General features: G+C 33.7%; 2 protein-coding genes across 3 annotated transcripts; both read right to left on the bottom strand.

Moving 5' to 3' along the window:
• Nucleotides 1–21,451: 21,451 nt before the first annotated feature.
• LOC142627471 (replication protein A 70 kDa DNA-binding subunit D-like) lies at nt 21,452–24,500 on the bottom strand. Of its 2 annotated transcripts, XR_012842853.1 has the most exons (9): nt 24,006–24,500; nt 23,793–23,886; nt 23,581–23,705; nt 23,331–23,482; nt 23,094–23,251; nt 22,890–23,010; nt 22,586–22,755; nt 22,406–22,497; nt 21,452–22,153 (listed from the first exon to the last, which is right to left on the bottom strand). XR_012842853.1 is itself a non-coding variant. In XM_075801340.1 (8 exons), the coding sequence occupies exons 3-7, from the start codon at nt 23,639–23,641 to the stop codon at nt 22,610–22,612; spliced, it is 567 nt and encodes a 188-aa protein (XP_075657455.1). In that variant the 5' UTR covers nt 23,642–23,705; nt 23,793–23,886; nt 24,006–24,500; the 3' UTR covers nt 22,406–22,497; nt 22,586–22,609. The 2 variants fall into 2 exon arrangements, 1 of the variants encoding a protein (XP_075657455.1); XM_075801340.1 differs by lacking the exon at nt 21,452–22,153 and having other exon boundaries at nt 22,586–22,684.
• Nucleotides 24,474–26,610, bottom strand: LOC142627472 (TMV resistance protein N-like). The gene is made up of 3 exons (XM_075801341.1): nt 25,958–26,610; nt 25,354–25,409; nt 24,474–24,699 (listed from the first exon to the last, which is right to left on the bottom strand). Exons 1-3 carry the CDS (start codon nt 26,434–26,436, stop codon nt 24,665–24,667), a joined length of 570 nt encoding a protein of 189 aa, XP_075657456.1. The 5' UTR covers nt 26,437–26,610; the 3' UTR covers nt 24,474–24,664.
• Between the last annotated feature and the right edge of the window lie 890 nt (nt 26,611–27,500).

Here is a 27,500-nt window from a genome sequence, read left to right as displayed (position 1 = left end):
ACAGCAGTGGGCCAAAAATGCGCTGCAATAGGCGACATATAGCGGCAGTTTTTGCACCTGCCGCAATAGCTTGTTTTTCTTGTAGTGTATTGATTATTTCTCTACGTTGTTCACCACCTCCAATCCATCCAATTGGGAGGAGTTAAATGAAGTTCTTGAACCTGTGGTCTCTGATATGATGAATGACTTGCTGACTAGGGATTTTCAACCTTCTGAAGTAGTATATTCTCTAAAGAAAATGCACCCCACTTCGGCCCTGGGCTTGAATGGTATGCCTCCACTCTTTTATCAAACTTATTGGTCGTTAGTGGGTGATTGTGTGATTAAATCAATGCTGGATTTTCTTAATTTAAGTATTGCTCCGCCTAATGAGACGAATATTATTCTCATACCGAAAATTAAAAATTCGAGCTTTTGGACTGACTTTAGACCTATTAGTCTTTGTAATGTGGTGTATAAATTGGCCTCTAAAACTTTAGCCAACCGTATGAAATCTGTGTTATCTAGCATTGTTAATGAGAATCAAAGTGCCTTTACAAAGGGCCGCTTTATCACGGATAATGTTTTGGTGGCCTTTGAAACTATGCATCGTATTAGTCAGAAGTGTGATGGAAAGGTGGGGGACATGGCCTTAAAGCTTGACATAAGTAAAGCTTATGATAGGGTGGAATGGGCTTGTTTGGAAAATATTATGCTTCGGTTAGGTTTCCATAGGAAGCTGGTGGATACGATCATGTCATGTGTATCATCTGTGGTTTATTCTGTATGTATTAATGGGCAACCTCGTGGTTGTATTATCCCTTCTAGGGGTCTTCGCCAAGGGGACCCTCTTTCTCCATATTTGTTTTTGCTCTGTGCTGAAGGGCTTTCAGCCTTGTTGCAGCATGCCTTAGATAGGGGTTTAATTAGAGGTATTTCACCCAATTGTCATGCTCCGCGTATTACCCATTTGTTCTTTGTCGATGATAGTCTGATTTTCTGCCATGCTACTTTGGAGGAATGTTCAGAGCTAGATCGTATCTTTTCTTTGTATGAAGAGGTCTCTAGCCAACAGTTGAATAGGAATAAAACAACACTTTTCTTTAGTAAAAATACTCCTCAAGCAATTCAAGAGGAAATCAAATGCCGTTTTGGTGCACAAGTCATCTGCCAACATGAGAAATATTTAGGTCTACCATCCCTTGTAGGGCGAAATAAGCATAACACCTTTATCCAGCTCATGGAAAATTGGGTAATAACTTTCTGGTTGGAAGGAAAATTCTTATCCTACGTGGGTAAGGAGATTTTGATTAAATCAGTTGCTCAAGCTATTCCAACTTATTCTATGAGTTGTTTTAAAATTCCAGATTTTATTTGTGATGAGCTCGCTGGCATGGTAAGAAGTTTTTGGTGGGGGCAACGCAATGGGGTGAATAAGACTGCATGGTTGAGTTGGGAGAATATGTGCCAACCCAAGGCTGAAGGAGGTATGGGTTTCCAGGATTTAAAAGCATTCAATATTGCACTTCTAGCCAAGCAAGGGCGGCGTCTCCAAACATGCCCGAATTCTTTGTTTTATCATGTTTTTAAGGCCAAATATTTTCTGAAGGAAGATTTTATTGCAGGAAAATTAGGCTGTGCACCTTCTTTTGTGTGGAGGAGTCTCATGTCAGCTCAACAGGCGGTGAAGTCCGGCTATCGTTGGCAAATTGGCAATGGTGAAAGTGCTTCTGTATGGGGTGATAAATGGTTATTGTCACGACCCAAATCCATGGAACATGAATTTAGATGCATGACTAACCTGCTGAACTTATATAACTCAATAACCATAATTGATCCAAAATAAATTAAAAATCCAAAGAAACAAGTACTCTTAAAAACCTCTTACAAAAATCTAAACTCCACAAATTGAAATTAATCTCCACTATATAAAACATGCATTACATAAATAAAGGTAACTGAAATTCTATAAGTCTTCAAGTAATACTGAAGTCGCTTACAACTTCCACGTTCTACCTTGCACCTTACAAAGTGATCTAAAGATTCTATATTCCCAACTACTCTTTAATCTGAAAATAGTAATTGATAGGGTGAGCCACACATCTAGTAAGTAATTATACAGAATACACAACGGAATAGAGTCAAGCAAAGCACGAGAATTTTGATTTTTCACAAACTCATTCAATGATATCAAAAAAAATTATTCCACAAAACATATAATGAATCACTTAATATATATGTAATCACATCTTAAAATCATTTGAAATCACATACATACAATTGATCAGAGCACAGTGTCACATATACACATCACATATTCTCATATACAATCCTGTGAGCGGATACCAACATCTAACCCTTGCTGGTGAGGGATCAACACATATTCTTACATACAATCCTGTGAGCTGATTTACACATATATCTGATCAATTTTAAAAACACTTAATTTGAGTCACATATCACAAAACAAAATATATATACAAAATAGAATAATTTTCTTAATATTAACAATTATTCCAGATATAGAGACATATCAAATATCACAATATTGAATTGAAACAGAATCAACGGATGCTTGACTCTCTTAGGGAATGAATAAGAATTGAAGAGTTTATATAAATATTCTTACAATTCTCGAGTAAGTTTGAAAACCCAATTTGCTAAAAGAAACGTCTTAAATACCATTTGAAAAATAAGAATATGACTTTTAAATCACTTGGTTTTAAACAAACTAAAAGAACAAGAACCTTTTTAGAAAACTTATATTGAAACTCAATTATTTTCGGAAAATAGTTTAATTTAAAAATCATCTTTGAAATGAGATTTGGACATTTTAAACGTTATTTAAAATTCGAAGTATCTCTTTAAAATATTATTTAACAGTCTAATTTTCTCTTTCAATGATACAAAAATACTTTTGACAAACTTAGAAAATATAAGTTTGAAATACAAAACTTTTGAAACTTTCAACTTCTAAGAACCTAAGGGGCAAAACTTGTGCATATTATGCATAATTACTTACAGCACTTGAATCACTCTGAAAGTCTAGCTAAAACACCCTCCAAATAGTCTCAAAATACTCTTAAATAGGACCTATAATCAATCATGAAAATTACTTAATATCCTCTACAAAATATAAATCTTATTGAATTATACAAATTGACTCACTAAAATTATACTTTGCTGAAAAAAATGATAACACTAATGCAAAGTATCTCTACCCAAGAATATGTTTCCTTGAATTTATCAAAACTCAGAGCCAACAGCTAATACTTAGGATTTAATATATATCCTAAACAAAAGTAAAACCTTAACCATGAATTAGGCTCTATAACTATAACTTTGTTCTAAAATTCATGCTATGGGTAAACTTAGGATTTAATATATATCCCAATGGCAACAGTGGACCAAAACTAATTTGACTTGTTCATGGACTTAATATCATTGACCCTAATATATTTCATATTTAAGCATTCTGAGATGCAATTAGAATGGGATAGAAGAAGCAAGTTTGTCATTATCCTTTTAAAGAATTGTAGATGTGTTGATTTCTAATGGTTCATTATGGTAGGGAATAGTCAAAGTCTAGGCAAAGACTACCAAGGCATTAATCATCCATCAGAGAACTTGGACTTTGACAAAAATGTGATTTCATGTACATCAACTCACTAAAATATGTACTCCCCTTTTTGTGACGAATTTCCAAAGGGCAATCAAGGCTCATCATCAAAAGGAGGTGGTGGAGTAGACCGCTGAACACTCACCAAATCTGCAAGTAAAGCCTAAAACTCCATGAGCACATCCACCAAAAGCTAATCATGTGCTGCCTGAATGGTCATGACAGTATTCAACATACCCCGAATGGATGAATCATCCGAAGCAGAAGGTGGAGGATCAACAGCGGCAGTGGGATCAATATAAGCCTCAGCAGAAGGGCACCTGAAGAAGGAGGATGAGCTACAGCACCTGTGGAAGACTCTACTCTAGGATGTTTAGAGCTAGCTTTCATCTGAGTTGCTCTTTGCCTAAGGAAGGTGGCACCTATAGGAGCTATAATGTGTACAGGATCAAACGCGGGAAAATCCTCTAAACCTAAATATAAAAAAAATCCTATGGATAAAAACAGGGAAGAAAAGACCATGTGATTTAGAACTATTCCTATGAAGCTCAACCAAAGAACGAATGAAAAGAGAAGGAAAACACATAGGAGCATCAGTCACAAGGGCATACAAAAATGCACATCTCTCAAGAGAAATGGTGTGCAAATGGGAAATAGGCTAGATAGAATGACAAAAAATCTAGAAAAACAAGTAATGAATCTCAGTAAGCTCATGGGAGGTGATACGAGGATCAATACCCTACTGAATGGAAGTACCGATGAGATATGACATAATGTCATCAAGAGCAGGGGTCTTAGAATAAGGGTAGACAAGCTGTAGTACCAAAGGTACCCCAAGAGCAGAGGTCACTACTGAAGGAGTTATGGTATACTCTTTACCCCTTATCCAACTCGTCACATAGTGAGTGTTGGAGGCATTGGAGTGGACAGAGAGGTTCGAGTAGAACTCTCTTATCAAGGCAGCCGAAGGAGGGTACACTATATCCATAAGAGACAACCAACCCCTATGCTCAAAATTTCTCCTAATCTCCCCATCAAGATCATCTAAAAGCACCTTTCTTTCAGCCTAAATAGACCTAAATATGTTAAGTTTCTCATAGATTTCTTGATTTTTCTCAACCCTAAACCGCTCACTATCGAAGGCTGGGGTAGAGGTGGAGGAGGATTTCTTGTTTGCCCTAGTCTTCCTAACCATGATTCTAAGAGTGGAAAAGGAAGACACAACAGAAACCAAAACAAAAAAAACAAAACCAAGGGAAGACTGTACAAGACAAGGTTAGAGAGAAACAAATAACAATCTATATGATGCATGACAGGAATGAACAAATGATGCATGCTCTAATGCACTGAAATTTGTTCAATTAAACATTATAAATCAACAATTGACTTGAACATAGAGTTTTAGAACAAAAACCCCTAATTTTGAAAAACCCAATTTTAAAAACTTAACCAAATTGAGTAATTAATCATTAAACCAGATAGAAATCATCATATAATGATATAATCAATAAATTACACAAGTCAATTTTACCAAATTAAGCCCAATTGAAGAAAATCCCCAATTTCATGTAGTTTCAGGCTCTAGAATTTCAAATTTTTCCCAAAACACAAATTTAATCAAATTAAAGCATGAGAATCAAGTTAATAGCATCTAGAGACAGAAACCCATGAATCAAATTGGAAAGAAAACAACCCAAAAATAAAAAATCCCATGTTCGAAATTTTAGAGAAAAAATGCATGTAAATGCATGAAAAATATGATTTTAATGAAAAAGAAAGAGTAAAAGAGACTTACTCAAGCTAGATGACAAAAACCCTGTGAAGATTTGAGGCAGAAAGCGACAAAAATGACTTAGATTGGATCGATCGAGCAAAGAGAGGGAAAGAGCTTTTGAAAAGATATGAACAGTGTGAAGAACATGCAAGAGAAAAATCCTTTTAAAAACTCACAGACCAATTTTCGATTGGTCGAAAATTAGGTTTGATCGATCGAAGAGCAACTTCGATTGATCTAGCACCAATTGAGCACTAATCGAGCCAGGTAGATTGTAACCAAGGTTTTTATCGCATTTTCGATCGGTCAAAAAACACATTCGATCGATTGAAAATCTAGAATTTTGAAATTTTTGAAAAACAGAGCAAGTTTTATGCAGGAACCACTCAAACCACCATAATTCATGAATGAAATGCATGACTATGAGTTTAAAAGTTTTTCAAAAACACCATAGTTCAATTCAAATCTTCCAAAAACATGATTTTCAACCTTTTGTCCCCAAAACTCAAACATTTAACATATTTTGTATCAAAATCAAGGAACATATAATATTGGATGGCCAAAAAAATTCACATACAATTTCATGTACTAAGTTTAGCAAAGAATAACTTGTATAGTGTGTGCAACTAGTAAAAGCATGAGATACATGTAAGTTGATAAGTAGAAAGTAATCAATTACATTTTCTACAGAATTCATCACATGAATTTGAAAGTGACTATCACCTAAAGAGTTACATCATATAACTCTCACATCTCCTAAAAAACAAGCTTGCAATCATGTAAGTTTCTTGATTTGCCTCATAATGTACACACCAATTTTTATTTCAATTTGTATTTATTTTAGCCCAATAATGTACACACCAATTTTATTTTATTTGAATTCATTATAACCGAGGCTACACCTTATGTTCTTTTTGTGCATATGCTACACTTTCCCAAGCACAAAATCATATGATATGCACTATGGTGTTCATGATTGACTAGTAAATAGTGGTGAGATGGTTATTTATGCCTTTCTTTTATAATTTTTTAGTCCTTACAATTAAAAGCATGTGACTTCAAAATTAAGATCATATGATCAAAAACTATGAACAACTCCCACACAACATGCACAACATAGCTAAAACTAGCAACGTGTAGAAAAATAAGTTCATCCAAGCTAAACAAGGTACATAAACATGTTATGTAAAGATAATATAGCCAACCTTGATTATTTGTCCAAGAAAAATAATGCAAAACACATTTTTCCTTCTTTTCTTTTTTCCTTTTTTTATTTTTGAAAAAACAAAAAACAAAAACAACCTAACATGAAATGCATGAATGTTATGCAATGCAATTCCTAAAAACAAAAAGAAACCAAAATAACAAAAGAAGAGTGGTCACAAAAAATAGAGAGATAAAGCACAAGAACCATGTCAGAAAGTCTCAATTAGGTTGAGCCTTTTGCATCCACAACCTCTTAGATGCAACTCTAGCATTGGAGTTGTTATTTCGATTAGAATGATGAGCAACTCCAGGATTGGTATAAAGGTTTATTGCTTTTACCAACTCACCAATAAGTACCATATGATCTTGTGCTTGAGGCACAGGTACTTTTGGCTTATTTGCTCGCTTTGCAGCTTGCAACTCGAAACAGTTTAGACAAATATGTCCAGTCTTTCCACAAAAATGACAAACCCATAAAAGTCTCTCATGCTCCTTATCCTTAGGAGGGTTAGGCTTCTTAGAAATAGATTCTTTAAGATCAACTTTAATCTTCCTAGGAGGTGGAGTAACTTCTACTGGTTTGACAATCTCACTCATGGGAGGCTCAGAAAAAGAACAAAATTTGTGGAATGAGTTTCAGACAAAGTGATTCTTTCTACAAAACCTAAACCAGTTTTGTCTAAATAAGACTTTTGAACACTAAACATGTGATTAAGTTTAGAACTAGCAGACCTATTAATTTGTTCTGTAGCAACAAATAATTCTAGTTCCAATTTCTTAATCTTGTCAGTCAAGATCATATTCTCAGTCTTCACTTTATCAATTAAAGTGCTAGCATCAAGCAATTTCAATAACAAATCTTTCTTATCAAGTTCAAAAAAGTAATTTTCTTTAAACCTTTTTCAATATTCATTGCATATTTTGCAACAACTTTGCACAGCTTATTGTAAGCTTCTTGCAAATCAGCACATTCAGAGAGTTCCTCATCAGAAGGGCTCTATTCAACAACACCATTTTCATCAACTACAGCAGTAGCTATGAAAGCAATGAAGTTTCCATCTTCATCACTACCAGACTCATAATTAGAAACGTCATTATCACTAAGGGTTACAGCTATAGTCTTACCCTTTGATCTCAAGAATGTAGGACATTCTGATTTCACATAGTCATACCCTTGACAACCAAAACATTGATGACCCCAAGAATTATTAGAGGTTTAACCTACTTTTTCTTTAGATTTATCAAAATTTTTCACTTTAGTGGGTTCATTTCTCTTAAAATGCCTAGGTTCAGCATTGTTTTTGCCTCTTGCCCTTCTATTATAGTTCCTAAGAAAGTTTCTAAAGTTCTTGGCAAGATATGCAATCTCTGTAGAAGAGAGTTCATCATCAAATCCATTCCCATCAATATCATCAACTAACTTAAGAGCCATTGATTTGGATTTGTTTATCTAGGGTAGGTCTAGCTCATAGGACTAAAGAGATCCTACAAGCTCATCAATAGGGATGGAATCCACATCCTTGCTCTCAGTAATGACAGTTACTTTGGATCTAAAATCCTCAGTCAAGGATCTAAGGATCTTCCTAACAATTTTAGGTTGATCATAAATTTCACCCAAATTATAAGTAGAATTAACAATATCAATTAAGTTTAGCATAGAATTCATCAAAACTTTCATCATCAGACATCCTAATGCTTTCAAATCTAGTAGTTAACTGCTGCAACTTATTGATCTTAAATGTCTTTGTGCCTTCATGCACAATTTGGAGAATATTTCATGCAGTGCGAGCAACCTCAACATTTGAGATCCTCTTGAATTCCTCCATAGAAACAGCATTAAAAATAGCATTCACGGCTTTGCTATTAAAAGTGGCTGCTTCTTTCTAATAAGTTTGCCACTCGCTTACAAGAGTAGTCGGCTTCTCCCATCCGTATTCAACGGAATTCCAAACCCTCTCATCAATGGATTTCAGGAATGCTTTCATCCTTACTTTCCAGTAGGCATAATTGTTCCCATCAAAGTGTGGTGAGATCACAAGAGAGTGACCGTATTCCATGACAACAGGGGTCAAGAATCAACTCTTAGATCAAAAGATCTAAACACTAGAGCTAACCTGCTCTGATACCATTTGTACGTTTTTAGACCCTTAAAACACAAATTGTTTAACCTAGTTATTTAGCCAAGTGATTACTTAGATAAATCATTCAGATTTAGGTTAACACAAACAAATCATATCATGTAAAGCAGTGCAGAAATATAAAGAACACACAATATGATAACCCAGTAAAACGAAACAGGTAAAAAACCTAGGGAAGATTTAACCTAGCTATCCTTAACATAAAAAGAATTGAAGTTTTACAAAAGGACTTAGACCACTAACATCCTAATGCTATCTCAAGCAGAAAACTTACTACCACGACCACGTGACAGCTCCGAGTCCACGGACTACTTCTTTCTTAAATCCACAGCAACCACAAGTACACCCACTTGTGTTTTTCTTTAAGCTCTTGAAACAGCAATTGAAGAAATCACCAAGTTCTCAACATCAATCTTGATCTTGATAACCCTAAGTATGTATGAAGGTAAATACCTCTAGAGCTCACAAGAGATTCACACATACAACATATCAACAACCTCTAAAACGTGGCTAGGGTTTTTTTTTTTTATATGAGACATAAAACATAAAACCCTACTCATCAAATCAGGCTTCGGCTGAGTTGGAAAATTCTACAGAAAAACAATCTGCACAAGCTCGATTGATCGAGTCTAGTTTTCGATCGATCGAGCCTTATAGAAATTGAATAGTAATTTCTTACAATTACTCGATTCCAACTTTACACATAAACACACTTTGAGCAGCCTCTATCTAGACTCTAAGTTTTGATTATGGTTTGCCAGCATTACACATTGAAGTTCTAATACATTTAGATCCTAAAGTCTTAGAATCTAACAGTCAAAACACTTACAAGAATTTTTTGAGGAAGCAAATAGATACAGTATATTGCTAACATATTTGTTTTTCAATCTATCACTATCACGCCCCAAACCCAACCAAAGAGGTTTAAGCACATAACAATAGTCGCATACTTGCAAGGTTTCCATCTTACAAGCATGCAAGGCCTTCAAAGAGCATTAATAAACCTCAAGAATGGACATATTAGATCAAATCCAATTAAGTACAAAAGTCCAACTATATTAATAAACTTCCAACATCACAAAGAAAAATAGACTAAATCTTTTAAGACTGAAAGTTTAAACAAAAGATAATTTTTAACATAAAATTCCAAATCTTATTCCAATGATTCCTATACACACATCTCAGTAAAAGCCCAAACAAATGCTACTCTTCCTTATCAGAATCTGAAGGGGGAAAGAGGGGGGAAGGGGGTGAGTTGACAACTCAATAAGTAACCAAATACCAAATTAGTTGAAACAAGCATGTAGATTAACAAAATGATATAGATTTATGAGATCAATATTTTTCATATATGTCAAAAGTTATAATATACAATGGGTTTTCAAAAATAAACTAAAGGATTTTCATAATCTTAAAATAATTCATAAATTCAAACATATTCACATTCTCAACAATCTTATATATTTATGAATATGGTCACACTATATCCCTTTGACTAGGCATCAGATTGAGAAGAAACTAGTTCTATGCTAATATATATCCCCCATTAGTTGGGTCTAGAAACACGATAGACTCGTGATGCCCCAGATAAAATTAGTTTTGGTACCAATTAATAATCCCCATTAGCTAAGTATCAAAGTCAAAACATAGTCATATTGTCCAAAATCATCTATATCAATCAGAGTCCAGAAAAAAATATATATCATCTAAAAACATATATAAAATTATATTTTCAATAGTCAAATATATTTGTGATAATCCTCTATTCTTTACTTTAAATCAGTACTGTTGTGGATCCAGCCCACGTCATAGGCCATTCAATGGGCTTGTATCAAGAATTCTACTTCAAGTAGAATTAGGAGTCAAGTGAACTCCTAGGAAAGCAAAAGAACTAATCCGATGAGTCTGTGGCTATTGGTTGAAAGACTTCTTATTTGACTTGTATTGGGATTGTGGTATGAGGCTAGGATATATATATATATATATAAATGTGGTTTGTGTTGAATAAGTGGGTACCATATAGTGAAGAAAAAAGAAAAAAAGTGCCGCACAAGAAAAAAAAAAAAAAAAAAAAAAAGCAGCCAAGAGGGAGCCGCTTAGAGAAAGAAGACAGCCAAGAAAGAAAGCTGTGCGTGGATAAGAAAATAAAAAGGAGAGAGCAAAGTGTTGCTACCTTTGAGAAAGATAATTAGTGTGTGTGTGTGAGAGCAAAGAAAAATAAGAGAGATTTTTCTTTAGCCGTGAGACATACATAAGAATTATTGTAATTGATTTGATAATAGTGAAATAATTCAGAGTTTGTCTCGTGGTTTTTCCCTTCAAAGAGAAAGGGTTTTCCACGTAAATTTTTTGTTCTTAAGTGTGATTATTATTTTGGATTGCTAATATTGTTGATAATATTATTGGGGACCCAACAAGTGGTATCAGAGCTAAGGTTAGAGTGGAAGTGATGGCCGGAGAAGAAGGCAAGGCTTCAAGAATTAAGAAGTTTGATGGAACAGACTTCTGGTATTGGAGGATGCAAATTGAAGATTATCTCTATGGAAAGAAATTGCATCTGCCGCTTTTAGGGACAACCTGAAACTATGAAGAATGAAGACTGGAACCTTCTTGATAGACAGGTATTGGGAGTTATTCGATTAACTCTGTCAAAATCAGTTGCGCACTATGTTGTGAAAGAAAAGACCATAATGAATTTGATGAAGGCTTTGTCTAGCATGTATGAAAAGCCGTTGGCTAACAACAAGGTGTATCTGATGAAGAAGTTATTTAATCTGATGAAGGCAGAAGACACTCCTGTAGCACAGCATCTAAATGAGTTCAATACAATCACAAATCAATTATCCATAGTGGAAATTGAATTTGATGATGAGATTCGTGCATTGATTTTTTTGTCTTCTTTACCAAATAGTTGGGAAGCCATGAGAATGGCGGTGAGTAATTCTATAGGGAAAAAGAAAACTCAAATATGATGATATTTGAGATTTGATTTTAAGGGGTTCACAGGAGAGATGCGAATATAGACAATACACAAGATCAAGCTTTTGTCACGGAGAACAAGAGCAGAGGTACAAGCAGAGGACCTAATGATCAAAAATTCAATGGTAGGTCACAATCAAGAGATAGATCTCAATTCAAGAAAACTAGAAAATGCTTCCAATGTGGAGAAAATGGTCACTTAAGAAGAGATTGTTGCCATTAAAATAAGGAACAAAATAAAGGAAAATATGAAAAGAATGATAGTCAGAAAAATACTACAGCTATTGTAATTGCTGAGGATGTTGTGGTGCTCTTTATTGAAAAGCAAAAGTGTGAGCATGTGGCTAATAATGATATTGAGTGGGTTGTTGATTCTACAGGCCCCTACCATATTATCCATATGAAGGGGTTGTTTACCACATACAAAGCAGGAGACTTTGGTAGCACTATGATATTGAAGGATGTGCGTCATGTTCCAAATTTAAGGATGAATGTGTTTTTTACATTGACTATGGATCGAGTTGGTTATTGTAACTACCTTGGTAATGGAAGATGGAAACTTACTAAGGGGAAATTGGTTGTTGCAAGAGGACATGCATGTTGTAGTATGTACAAGACTCATGTGAAGATCTTTAAGAAGAAATTCAATAAGATTAAAAATTTTGAGAAGACTCCAAAGATGAGTGTTGGGATTAATGGTGTTGAAACCAAGAGGGTGAAATTCTCATTGCCTAATAGTGCTTCAGAAGAGGAAGTGGTAGGTGATGAAGAATATGAAGATGCTAAGGCTACATGGGATGATGATGAAGTGAAAGATCCTAGAGGTCTTGAGTAGGGGTAGCAATATCCTCCATTAGTGATTGTTGAACTTCACGAGAAGAGGATTGCTAGAGAACATCGAACTGTTAGCTTCAAGAATAATTGGGCTTCTGATAACGGGGAGCCAAGAGATTGGATTAAGGATATCCAAGATGAGATTAATTATTTGAGAATAAAAGGGATTGACATTAATGAAGTGTTCTCAGTGTTGATAAAGATAATGAAGAAGGTCAAGCTTGAAGTTGGCTTAACCGACATGCATCTAAACTAAAGAGCTAGAATGAAGATCTCCTTCCTTAATGGACTAGAGGGGGAGATTGTTGTGGATCCAGCCCACGTGATAGCCCATTCAATGGGCTTGTATCAAGAATTCTACTTCAAGTAGAATTAGGAGTCAGTGAACTCCTAGGAAAGCAAAAGAACTAATTCTATTTGAAATAAGAGTTTGTGGCTATTGGTTGAAAGACTCCTTATTTGACTTGTATTGGGATTGTGGTGTGAGGCTAGGTTATATATAAATATGGTTTGTGCTAAATAAGTGGGTGCCGTATAGTGAAGGAAAAAAAGAAAAAGGTGCCACACAACAGGAAAAAAAAAAAAAAAAGAGCCAAGAGGGAGCCACTTAGAGAAAGAAGACAGCCAAGAAAGAGAGCTGTGCATGGAGAAGAAAATAAAAAGGAGAGAGCAAAGTGTTGCTGCCTTTGAGAAAGATAATAAGTGTGTGTGTGAGAGCAAAGAAAAATAAGAAAAATGTTTTTTAGCCGTGAGACATATATAAGAATTATTGTAATTGATTTGATAATAATGAAATTATTCAGAGTTTGTCCCATAGTTTTTTCCTTCAAAGAGAAAGGGTTTCCACGTAAATTTTGTGTTCTTGTATGTGATTGTTATTTTGGATTGATAATATTGTTGATAATATTATTTGGGACCCAAAAAGTAATACAATTGAAATAAATTGTAACAATTATAAACAATTTTCAGTAGTTAAAATACAATAGTATAAATAAAATAAAACTAATTAGGATAAGGTTACTTACCTCAACTAGCTCACCACAAAAAACTTCTCCCTAAAGCTTCTTCTAAAATTCTTAAATATCACCTAAAACAATTTTTCAAGTACCATTTACTCAATAATCAAATAATTTAAGAAAATTTATAACGGTACTGGCTAAAAGGAAAACTGCCAAAAATATCCCATAATATTCCACTGTTATCTCATACCAAAAATCCACATATCATAATATATATTTTCTTTACTATCTGCCCATAATAGTTTCTAGGGATAAGGCCCATAGATTACATATAGGGTCAAATTCAATTTGTAAATGACAATTACCTGGACCCATATTCTACTATACGTGTCCCCTTTTTTCTTTCTTTCTTTTTTCTTTTTAATTTTATTTTTATCTCCTGCCACCATTTGTCCTCTTAAGATGAGGATAAAACTAATACATGTACTATGTCATTCAAAATCAAGGGGAAAATGGATATTTGCCCTTAATTTTTAAACTTTGCAGTAAAATGCCTCTATTTTAAAACTATTTAGAAAAATGACTTTGTTTTTAATATTCGATTTTAACAAAATCGAGTTCTGTATAAAACTTGATATCCTCAAAATCGAGTTTTATGTATATTTTTAAGTGAAATTCGACATTAACAATGTCAAGTTTCACTTAAATTTTCAAAAAAATTGAGTGGCAAAATATGCATAGAACTTGACATTGCTAATGTTGAGTTTCACCTGTAACTCGATTTTGTTAAAATCGAGGTTCAAAAATAGAGATATTTTATTAAATAGTTTCAAAACAATAACATTTTACTGTATAATTTGTAAATTGGAGGCAAATGCCCATTTCCCCCCTAAAGTCAAAGCAACTAGACGAATACACCATTCTTCCCCTTTTGTCCTCTTGAGATGAGGAAAAAACTAATACATGTGAATCTTGGTCTATTTAACTTTTTCCATTCACCAAATCCACACTTACCTATGCAGAACCGGACCCATTAAGCCTAAAAATTTGCAGCTTCTGTTTTACACTTAACGCAACAAAGAGCATAGAGGAAAGATTAAAAATTACCGAGCATAGAAAAAATCTAAACTCATTGGATATTTAAATTAGCGTCCAATTTATAGAAATATAAATCTAAATCCTTCTTTGTTTACATCATAAAACTCATTAGATATTTAAATAGTCTCACTACCGGCCAAAAATACCCATATAAAAAATATTCTAATTCCATATCAAGCTTAGATTTGATAAAGGATGAGATTTCTTAGGCTCTCACCTCAAGTGTGTCGTCAATCCTTCTCTATTTGAGTATTTTGGGTAGTCTCCTCTCTCGAAATATCTATAATTATACACTGACTTAATTAGCTTATAATCATGCAATAAAGAAGCTCTCACTATCTTGTTGAGAAGACCTCCAACTTTCCACAAGAAGGAAAGTGTAGAAAGAAGTTTTACCTCAAGTTCCCAACATTAATTGGTTGAAGGTGGATCAAAATTAACCCATTTAACCCAACTGCTCATATTTGACTATTAAATCATGGTCTCCATGGTTAATGAACTCTATGCAAAACATCTTGCCACTCTGACCATATCAGACACCCTATTATTATATCATTTAATCAAAGTTAAACCCAGACTAGATGTTAAAGTGGAAAGAACAGGAGATGGTATATCAAGTAGGTCAAAGAAGCAAATCAATAGGCCAACATAATATTAAATGGCCAAGAAAAAGAAAAAGCCATCTATGAAATGTTATTGAATCATGAGAGAGAGAGAGAGAGAGAGAGAGAGAGAGAGAGATCAAATAACCTATGCTCATACCCCATAAATGCTTTCTTATTTCTTAAAATCAAGTAAGTTTCTTAATGCATCCAAGCCTTTAATAACCTAAGAAATGACCGCCTAGGTTAGCATTAAAATGACTTATTTAGATAACCTATTCTACCCAACCCATTTTTGGATAGAAATGAGCACAAGAAAAGAGAACTGTCTCCAATTTATATCTCATTTTGAAATTCACAATCTTTATGTCTCATTTTAAACTCCAGAATTTTTGCATACTACTGAAAAATTTTGTGGTCACATATTCAACTTAGGTCTTTCTCAAATCTTTCCCAATGTTCCTTTAGACTTAGCCAATAGGATAAAAACCCATATCTCAAACTACAACTTCATAGATAAACATGTCAAATTTCACATCAAGATAAAAAAATCAACCATTAATTCAGATTTGAAATATATTTCTCCACTTAAAGAATAAAACCCATATATCCTAAAAGTATTCAACAAAAGAGAAATATAAAATTTTATAGAGAACTCCAAGTTTTTCAAACTAAATTCTAATCATCAAAGAAACAGATACAATTTTTTTTTTTAAAGGAATTTTGATCATGAATAATTTTGAACAAAGTGGGGAAGTGTTAATATCAACCATAGTGTCAAGTTCTAATAACATACAGAGATCAAAACATGTAAAAGCTGCAAGTCCCTATGGAATATTAAGATACTCAGATCTAATTAAACCCCTAATGAAATTTACACAACAAGGGAGATTTAGATTACTTTCAGTTTGGAAGGCAGCAACAATGTTGCACATAATAAGAGAAACAAAATATATATTATCATAAAGATACCACAATAACCTTGGCCCAAAAAAAAATACATAAAACATTTTAGGATTGGTCACGTAAATATTTTGATAGAAGTAGCTAAATTAAGTGGATTATGCACCTTAAATGTATTTTTCTTGTATTGGAAGTGTATCCATGGATATGAGCTTCCAATTCTTGGCATCTTCATGTTGCAAATGTTTCACACAAACCAATATCAATGACTTCCAGACATGCCCAAACTTGTATTAGTACATATATGCACACCTACACCGTCAACTTTAACATTGATGCACTCAAGATTTTACAAAAGTCAACTAGAAAATATGCAGGAGTCATTTGTATCGACTCTTTACCTCCTTTTTTGTGTAGCGGCTACTTGACAAACAGGGAGTACAATAACCTACCTATAACACTCAAACTTTTCTTGTTGACTAGGTTTATGGAGATAAGTTCAAATAGAAATTTGATCTTATATTTCTATATTTGAAATATGGAAAGTTGACAACTCTTAATAAGGGTATGAATTGTAAAACCCAATAAACAAATGAAAAGGAGAAGGAAAATGTAGTTTATCAACATATGGTATCATCGAGTATTCGAGTGTGTTGAACCTCATACAAACATGGGAAGGATGTAAAAATCATGACTTAACCATAAATTACGTGTTGCAAGTACTTTATCTGTATGACTACTATAGAGCATAAATGACATGAGTTAGTTCACATGCTCTATGGGTGTAGCTGCATCTATTGTAGTAATATATGCAAACTACGTCCCAGCCTGATGTACCATCGACTGTATATAATCCAAAAGTGAAAAACTTTGTCCTTTCAGTTAGCAACAAGTAGGATATAGTGTGGATTGAGCCACAGTGATAGTAACATCTGCATTAACCCCTTAATGATATCAATAATCCTCCGACAACATGACAAGTATAGTTCACTGGAAAATCCTAATTATCTAGAATCTAGGCATTTGGAAATTGGAACTATAATTCAAACAGTTAACATGTTACACAATTACCCATGTAAACTTATAGATGGGGTAGGTAACAATGCCACTGCAACCCTATTTTTGTCATATGATTAGTACATATTGCCTGTGCCTCAAGATGCAACTCTAAATAAGAATCCGCAACAACATGTATATAAATGGCGCACAAGACACACACAAGCAAGGAAAAGATTTTAAACAAGAAGAAGTACACCAATTGGACAACGTAAATATGTTGAGCTAACCCATATTAATAACTTGTCAGCAGAAAAGGGATCTACTTAAGTATTTGGAGAAAATAATCCACTAATCTAGCTTTACTTGAGAAGGCTTTGTCCAAGTAGTTACCATGATATCATCCCAAGAAAATTAGCTATTGGTAAGGCTGGAGGGCAATAACAAGGAGTGCATTCAGTAAACTGAACAAAATCCTGGGTAGAATTTGCAAAGGGTATTCAATGCAACCAATCACAAATGAAAATAAATTAGGCCAATACCACATTTCCCACCCAAAAAAAAAAAAAAAAAGAAAGAAAGCAAAAACCTTGTAATGTATAAATTCAATGTACAATAAATTACAAGTATAAGCTAAAAGAGCATCTAAAATTTACCCATATGATGAAAAAATTAGACACCATTGCAACAAAGAAAAGATAAATTACTGAATCAATTCCAAAATAAGACTTGCTTCTCATCATGTCTAATTTGCCTATGGCATATATTATAAAAAGTAATGATTATAGAATATTAAGCACCCAAAATCAAGATCTTTATTTGTTTATGTTGGGGACATATTTTTATGTAATTGGCATATCTTTTGACAAAACGCACTTTACTTGTATTTATGTAAGTCTAAGTAGGTTCAAGATGATCATTACAAGTGGTTAAATTGAAGACATAAAAATTACTCAAGAACTGCTCAAGAAAAGTGCAAACTGCAGGTCTCGATACCTCCTCGACAGAAGCTCGATCTGTTGAGATTCATTAAAGCTCGACAGATGTCTCGATCTATCAAGCTTACGGGATTCAGTTTATAGCCAGCAACGTTTTTATTCTAAAAGGCTATTTGTTTATGGGTTTGTATAATTCTTATTGGACTAGGAAAGCCCAAGGTTTGTGTAAACCTATTTGGAATAGGAGAGCCCATTAAAGCTCCTATTTAAAGGAGGTGGAAAAAGAAAACCTTATGAAGCAGAAAAACCTAACCCTAGAGAGCTTCATAAGGTTTCTTTTTGAAACCCTATTCTCCTACTACAGAAGAAAGAGATTTTGCTGCGTTTCTTGTATGTCTTTGGGTTTTGTAACCAAGCAAAGTCTCTTGCACCAACATTGAAAATCTTATTGGTGTTTTTATGTGAAGCTACTGCAAATCAACTACAACAATCAAAGGATTGCTATGGAGTTAGTCGCGTACTGGGATTCGTGTAAAGGAGTAAGTCACGTACTGGGATCCGCACAATTGGTTAGTCACGTACTGGGAGCCGTGCATTGAAAATGAGAGATTGTCACTACAGAACAAGTCCAATTGGGTATTGGGGTAAGGGTTCAACTGTAGGTTGGTATAAGGTACTGAGATTCATTTACTTGTAACCGCTTGTTATGATAATAGTGGATTCTCGAGAGTGGTGACCTTAAAATCACCCGGTAGGGTTTTTGTCGTGTAGGTTTTCCCCATTCGTAAACAAATCACCGTGTCATTTATTTTCCGCTACATACTTAGTTTAATTGGTGATTTGTTTGTGCTACCACGCAATTTGCATGTTAATTTGATTAATTAATAACTTGGCTAATTAATCAACTTAATTCATCACAAGAGGTCAATACATTTTGGCCTATCAGTTTATAATTCATTGCCCTACAGATTACTTGGCTACACTAAAATAAACTGTACCACAAATGCATATTAGGCAAAATATAGAGAACCCAAAGGTCTTTCTTCAAAATTCAATTTTAAGCCTAATAATAATATCTTCAACTTTTTATCTATTCATACGGCTTTAACAGAAGTATTACCCCAGCTCTCACCTTGAAATCACACACCTATTTCCCCAATTTTTAGACTATTCAAAGCAGAATAAAAGGAAAAATATAAGTCATAATAAAACCAATTGGCACGGCATAACTATACAGAACAATATTAACTGAAGGAGCGCAGTGAAGGAGTCTTCAAATCCCATAACATTCGGTTTCCCTACCACATTAAGGTATAACACTCAACCAACTAACAGAATACCTTACAATATAACAATACTGCCCATGTGCACCCACCATACTATAGTTTGGGATTTAATTACCACAACATATAGGAAAAGCAATATTAATCAACCCCTATACATTTCTATCAACAAAATCAACCCCTATATATGACATTGAAGTTGTGCTAGTGTATATAGTCACCTCAGTACATTGTTTTCACAGCATAATTATACAATAACATGTACTCTGAGCAGCAACCGTAACTTCTTGCTATTCTGGCCATTGCCAAACACCAATTCCTCCACATCACGCGCATCAACCTCAAATAGCATCTCCAAACAAGTGTTTTTATTGCACAAATTTTCTCTATTTATTATATTTTTAATTTGATTAATTCTGACAGCAGTGGCATAAAGCAACAACAAAAGTTCATGCAAAAAAAGTCCGTCAGTGCTTGTATTTGGTTATAACGCTACAATGTTATCACATGGTAAATCATCTACTTAAAATCATTCTTCATAAAAAACTTCATACTAAGAACCCATATCATATGGATTGAAAATCTATAAACAAAGCCCAAACAATCACACTATTCAAATCTCATACCAGTTTCCAACCTGCCATTGCTTCATAGTAGATGGATAGAGGAGTAAACAAGAAAGGAAAAGTACTAAACTACAAAACCGAGAGTTCATTCATATGCCAACACAGTAACAAGCCAGCGATGTGTCCCATAAACAAGAAAATGCTTCTAGAAAATTGAGTATCAAAAATCAAGATTTTATTTGTTTATCACTTATTTTCCTACAGAGTTACCAAGTTTACACTACGTACAATTGCACTACAAATGCATAATTAGGCAAATGTCTTTCTTTGCAATTCAATTTTAAGCCCAATTTCTTTGCAATTACTGCTAGAAGGAAAAACAATAAACCGAATAATGAGAAAACTGAGCACCTACTAGTTTCTTTCTGCCGTGCCTCACAAAGGTATATAACGCTGAACTGGATCTTCCATAAGATACAGAGGACTGGGCCTGGGATAGTATTAGCTCACCAATTGTATTTTTGTGAGGCTCTTTTGGGGCCCATTTTGACAGGTTTTGGGCTCTCTATTGCAGAACATATTTCCACTAAGGCAGAATTAAGGTTTACCCAAAGATCAGGTGGCCTGCTCCAATCGCAAAGTTAGTATTTACTTTACGTGCTTCTTACGGTACAGTCATGAGAGAAGCAAATATTGGGCGTGAATTAATCTATCTTAATAATAAATTTCATTACTTATCAAAAAATAAAATTGCAATGAAGCAAATGCAGTCAAGCTCGGCCTAGAGTAACCACATGACTACTCTCATCTCGAATCAAATTGTTTAGTTTATCAGCTGCGCATACTCATCCACTAATCTTTAAAACTTCACACTTTTATTTGATAAAACAATTTTTTAAATTTTTTTACAATTAAAATAAATTGAATTTAGCAGCAAATCAAATGACTAATTTCTTTGTATATTTATTATATTTTACTTGTACATTCACATTTATACCTTAACATGTTTTTCTAAAACAACTTTAAAAAAAAAAAAATTACACCCGAAAGAAATTGAATTTTGTAGAAAATCAAATGGCTATTTCTTTCATTAATTTTTTCTCTTTTTTTTAAGAGAAGATTATAACTTTATTTAGAAGAAGATAAATTTAGTACATGATGAGTAATAAGTCAACTCAATCAACAGTGAATTTTTCTCTATCCAAGTTATAAAACTATTAGAATTTTCTACTTTTTTGGCATATTTTACTAAGATATGTGCTAGTTTATTCCTTTGTCGTTACACATAAGAGACTCTGGCTTATTGAAATGCTTGGAATTTCTGCCCCACCCCTTCTAAGATGTTTGAAATGGTAATCGGTGGAACGCATAAACCCATGAGGGCATCAGATACAATCTTTGAATTAGTTTATATACAGTCATATGAATTTATACAAGAATATGCTTATACTTAAATATGTTTATATTATATCTAGCTTTTTTTGTAAACATACATGTTAGCACCATCCTTCATTCAGCCTGTGTCTTCTGGGTGGAAACCTACATCTCTTTGATGAGACTTGATATATATTTTGGATGAGGGTGAAGTATGAGCCATTTGCATTGCTCAACTATTTATTCAAAAGAAATTATAAAAGTAAAAGAATTATTCATTAAAAAAACAAAGAAATGGTAAAAACATATTACTTCCTTGCATGTTGAAAAACAAATGAAGAAAAAACGATTAAAGAGTTTTCTGTCTTGCTTTTTGCTAGTTGCTACTAAGGTTGCAAAGCGTTCATGTATGATGTAACCCCACCAACTGAGGAAAGTAAAAAATAATTGGTCTCTCTGCTCAGCCCTACAGAATTGGAATCTTGTAGAAGAAAGCATTTGTGGTATGAGGATCAAGGAACTTTTCTACAGGTCACTTGCTCGGTCCAGCTTCATCCGAAGTTGATTTTTGAAAGTGCAACAGGATTGCTTGAGGAATATCAAGGCTTAAATGCTGCGCAACCGGTATAGCTGGGTCTGGTAACTAGTGTGGGAGTTGGGACTCACTTGCATGATAGTATGTATATCGGTTTTCTTTTAGGACATCACAGCATGTTTCCCTGATGTCCCCCCCAGTGCTAGATGATTCGGTCTAGCCTTACTTTGTATACTTGGTTTAGTTCAAATAAAAGTTTCTATCGTTTCATCCAAATTAGATTCTTCTTTCTCTACATCATTTTTCTTTTTCTTCGTTTTTGTCATCAACATCCTCTGTTTCATTTGCACTTGCCTCAGACTCAATCAACCTGCATTGTCATATACAACATTAGATTTCAGATGTAACTAACACTTTCAGGTTACGATGATCATAGAGTTACATGAGGATATTATGCTATCATGAACGTCCATTTTTTATTAGTATGGAAAGCTGCTCCCACAATATCAACTACCACCATAGCTCTAAAAGATATGGATGATCAGGTAAATTCAAATTCGCATCATATTACATTCTTCTTTTCTCAAAAAATGCTTTCAAGAATATTTTCAATTATACTTACTTTCCAATTCTTTTAGCTTTAGGAACTTCTCTTTCAATCTTAACATCCACATCAATAGCTCGTTTCAGGGGAAGACTCTGATTTTTCTCCTCCTACATGAATATATGTAGTTATGAAAATATAAATGATTAACCTCATAAACAAATCCAATAATTAATAGTTGTTATTGACATAATAAACCTGTTCATGTTGCAACTGCTTATACTAATGATCTTCAAACACGTGAATGGCTGTGAAATTTTGTTTTGGAATGAAAATGTTGTATGGATTGATTTTTATCTGGAACATATATGTTTTTCCAAGTAAATTCTTTATTGGCTTTGGAACAACATCCTCTTCATCATCCTCATCTTGTCATGGGTATATATACACACACACAAAAGATTCATTCGTAATACCAAATATTCAAAAGAAGTATGGAAATTTTTAAAATCATGATAAGTTCATAACTTCAAGAAGTTTTACGAAGCTATAAATAATATACCTTTACTTCTATAGTACAGACTTGTGTAGCAGGAATACGAACAATTTTCTCTGCTTCCTTGTCAAATACCACAAATATTGTGCTGCCACTTACATCCTTGACATGTAATTCTAACCAGTACCTGAAGTTTTTGGCAAATGTGTAAGTTTCCACAATATATATTTTATATGTATATTTTAATCTTTTTCATAAACTAGAACTAACCTTCTTGTTGGAGAAGAAAATTCTTTCTTGCAACCTTCACACCAAAATGTAGATCCAATTGTTTTAGCGTTTTTATGACAATCAGTGCATGAAATATAATACCATCCATTTTCAGCATTTACTTTTTTCACAACAGCCATACAATAGAAAATCGCTTCCTACAGTAATTTTTTTTATTAGTATATAATACATGTAACTTTGTTATTAATCAAATACTTATTTAGAGTTTTAACTTACCTGGGATTTTGATTGCTCAAGAAATTTTATAATTTCGCGTATTGTCCTCTTATTTTTTGCCACTTCTTCAGAATCCCAGTGGATGTAATCCTGCTGATGATCCAAGTTGATGTAAACCTTTGTTGAATAGGTGGAAGACAATGAAAGTTGGTCTTATTACATAAAAGAAAAGTTAATAGTCAGCATAGCATTTAACCGAACATAAAAAAAAATAGCATAATGAACTAAATTATGACACATATATTCTTACTCATGAATGATTTCACAGTTGTTGAAGTAATTATCAAAATAGTTGATTTTGATCTATCCATGCATACATCTTCTGTGATACTTTCTGCAAGGTCTCCCCACAATGTGATCTGAATTTTACGTTTCCTGCATTTTTGGTTATTTTAAGCCTTTTTTCATTATTGGATAAATTTCCTATTATTAGTATTAAAAAATCATTTGAGTCAAACGAACTTTTGTCTTCAATCTCAACGATCCTTCTCTCTGATGGCTTTCCATTTTTGTCATTCTCATACATGGGAAATGGTTGACACTCTTCCAATAACATCTACATAATTTACATGATCAAATATATCAAGGATATACAAATTGATTTTTTTCCTTTAGTCAAACCTTTCAATTATATGAATATAGAGTTAATATAACAAAATTTATAAGCATCAATACCTGTTAAGTGGACATTTTTGTCACACCAACCACTCAAATGTTCAAATGGAACAAATTCAAATTTATATTTTGGGATTGAAGGATGGTCTGATCCTGCTGGTTTAACTATTGTTGTTGCATAGAACTTGATCATATGTTCATTGGTGACTATTTTGTAATCATTCTGGTAAGGAATAACACCAAAATTCTTTTATGTAATAGATGTTGCCTGCTTGTAATGATTCCCTGAATTGCTGAACAAATGCATCCTTGATCCTTGCATGTATGTGATTGCCCTTATACAATCATGAATTGAACAATCAATCATTATTATTATTTTTATATAAAATAAAAAAATAAAAAATAAAAAAGCAGTATCATTAACACAAATTTTTTTTTTAAAAAGTTGTCTAGTTTATAGTTGATCTATGGTTGTATGAGCATTTGACCTGTTCATTGAGCAAGACCATATCCAGGCTCAGAAAATCTTTGTTCTTGAGATTGTAGAAAAAAAAAAAAGTTGTCTAGTTTGGGGTTGATGTATGGTTGTATGTGCATCTGACCTGTTCATCTAGCAAGACCATATCCAAGCTCATAAAATCTTTGTTTCTGAGATTGTAGACATCCCATAGTCGTGTGACTCGAGCCTTAATCTTCCAATTCTCTTTGTTACCATTGAGCTAATGAAGTAAGCTATAATCACCTTTCATCTTACCTATATTGAAGGTATAGGCTGATTTAATAAACTATGTCAAAGTAAATAGAAATTAGATTGAAAACGGAAGGGAGTCTGATACTAAAACTGATTAAGAGACATAAAAAATTAATTGTGTTTGATGCAAATGAAACCCAATGTGTAAGTGCTTAATATATAGGACAAGTATCATTTGCTAATGCAATGAGTTGGAGCTTGAAGGGCTTGAGTATTATGGTAGCTTAGCTGCTTAGGCTTGAAGGGTCTAATGCAAACTTGTACTGCAACTATTCATTAGTGGAGGTCCGACAGTGGTGTCGTGGAGAGGTTTTTATGACAAAGACTTTGGTTTTTCACTTCACACATTTGGTGTTTTCATGTGGTTTGCTTCTCTTTATTCCGTTTTTCATATTGCTTTACTTGTTTTAGTTGCTACTTCAATATGCATGCAATGTGAAATTGGCTAAAAACTTATATTGGACAGTTATTTTTAGTTTAGGCTATAAGTGAATAAGCCATAAAATTGGGTATGTGGGATCTAAATATATACCTAGCATGTTAGGTAGCATTTTTTTCAATTTGTTCTTGATTTTTCTGTAACGTCTACTAGAAAACTATTTCATTCAAAACAATATGTAATTGAGACAAAATTAGTTTTGGCAATTGTTGTCTTACCAACAAATGGAGATATCTCTTCAAAAATTTCTTCGATAAATTGATATTGAGGGTTGCTGCCAATTACAAATCATTAAAAACATGTTAGAAAATAAAATATGAACATGAACTAAATTTGAATTGTTTAGCTTGTGTACTATGACTGATATATATTGTTAATAAAAGTAAATGGTATGTAACTCATAGTCATATATCTAAGAACTATTACTTCGAAGCCCTTTTTTTTTTTTGGTCCAACTAGGAAATTAATTTTGGGCTTTTAACACAAAGACATATAGAAAATCTACTTAGGTAAGGAAACAGACTAATTGAATATCCACTTCTAAATACTAGCTTAAATGAATCTATTGAGAAATTGGGCTAAAATTTTATAAAGATTATGTGGGAGGAACTTCTAAGTAAATGATTAGATTATTGATCATATATTCTTCTCTTTCTAACGTTGACCCCTTATAGCCTAACTAGCTCCCTCATAATAGATATGATCAAAGTACAAAAGTTTGATAATTTCAAAAAAAAAAAAAAAAAAACAATAAAGCTCTTGGGAGTAGTTGCTTAACTGTAAAATTAATTGAAGATAACAAAGTAGTCATTAAACACATACCCTTTTTTGTAATGCCTACCGCATAAATTGCCAGCTTCTTTTAGAGCTACCCTCCATATTTGCACCTTGTTCATGTTGAATTTTTGTTCATGCTTTACCAATGCTTTACCAAACTTTTTCTTTTGTTTACGCACTACTGATGAATTTATCTCATAAAAAATTGGTAACACAAACTGACCCTTCTTCCTACACTCAAAGATTTTGACAAGCTCATCCAAACACCAAGTAGAAGATGCGTAGTTTTTGAAAAATACAATTATAGAAATCCTTGAACTTTCAAGGGCTTCTAGAAGCTTTGAAGGAATTTCTTCTCCAATTGGAAGCTTTTTATCCATAAAAGTGTTAATTCCTTTACCACGCAAAAATCCATCCAAATTGCTAATAAAAACACTGCGAGTATCTTCTCCTCTGAAACTCAAGAACACATCATATTTGCAGTGTTGGGTGAAAGAGGAAGAAGAGCTTCTCAAAGAAGCCATGGTGAGAAGAGAAGAGAGAAAGAAATATGTGATAGAAATGAGACAAAAGGAAAGTGGAAATAGGAATGGTAAAGTCAAGCAAATTGCTGATACACTTTTTCTTTTTCTCTTTCCTTCGTCTTTAGTCTTTTCTTCTGTGCTTTTTACTGCCCCACTCCTCTTTCTTTGAATTTGCAACCGGATTTGGAGGGAACGGGAGTGGATTTATACCAGGGGATTGAAATTGAAATTTTGGGAGGGAGAGGAGAACGATCGTGGACGTTGATTTCGTAAGGGCTATGGACGGCTGTGATTCGTTACTGGGGTTTCGATTTTTATTTCTATGTGGCAGTGGCGAAAGAGAAGGATCATGGCCGTTGATTTGCTGTGTCATCGACGGCAGTTGCTTTATTTAGAAGGATTAGTGCGGATCGATGACGTGGCTACTGTGATTTTGTTATAGTGGATAATCGGCTGGCCATGCCATGGCCCATGGGCCCATTTGGGTTTGGATCATGATGAATATGACTTTTTTCCTTCAAATTTGAGTAAATTCAAGAGGAGCAGCGCCAAGAAAGGTTGGACAAGTGACACAATTTTCTGGGCCCTGAACCTTAGCATGTGATTGAGGATCTATTTAGATACAGCTAAAAACTAAAAATATTGTAATAAAATAATTTTTAAATGTGTAAATAAAGTAATGAGACCTATTTTCAATGAAAAAATTGCTGAAAAGTGAGATTTGTGAGTTCCGTGAACAGTATACGTGACCTATTGGTGTGCACAGAAATGTCAAAAATCATGGCCCAACAATGCGTGAACAGTACTCAACAGTGCATAAACAGTGCACTTGTCCCCTAAAACTACACTTGTCCATTCATCTGGATCCAAACGCTCACTGAATTTTCGAAACTGGTTTCAACTGCTAATAAATTGATATACGTATTTTGCCAAGAAGTAAATGACCACTCAAACAATATTCATGGGGTTAAGATAAAAAGAGAGAGATAATGAAAACCATGATACAAGTTAGGCTCGAATCATCTGATAATCCTAAGACACAACCTACAAGTGTGACCCATTAT

This window comes from Castanea sativa, chromosome 3 (assembly GCF_040712315.1).
Source record: "Castanea sativa cultivar Marrone di Chiusa Pesio chromosome 3, ASM4071231v1".
Taxonomy (NCBI): domain Eukaryota; kingdom Viridiplantae; phylum Streptophyta; class Magnoliopsida; order Fagales; family Fagaceae; genus Castanea; species Castanea sativa.
Note: the sequence above shows the minus strand (reverse complement) of the source record. Positions and strands in the feature narration are given on the sequence as shown.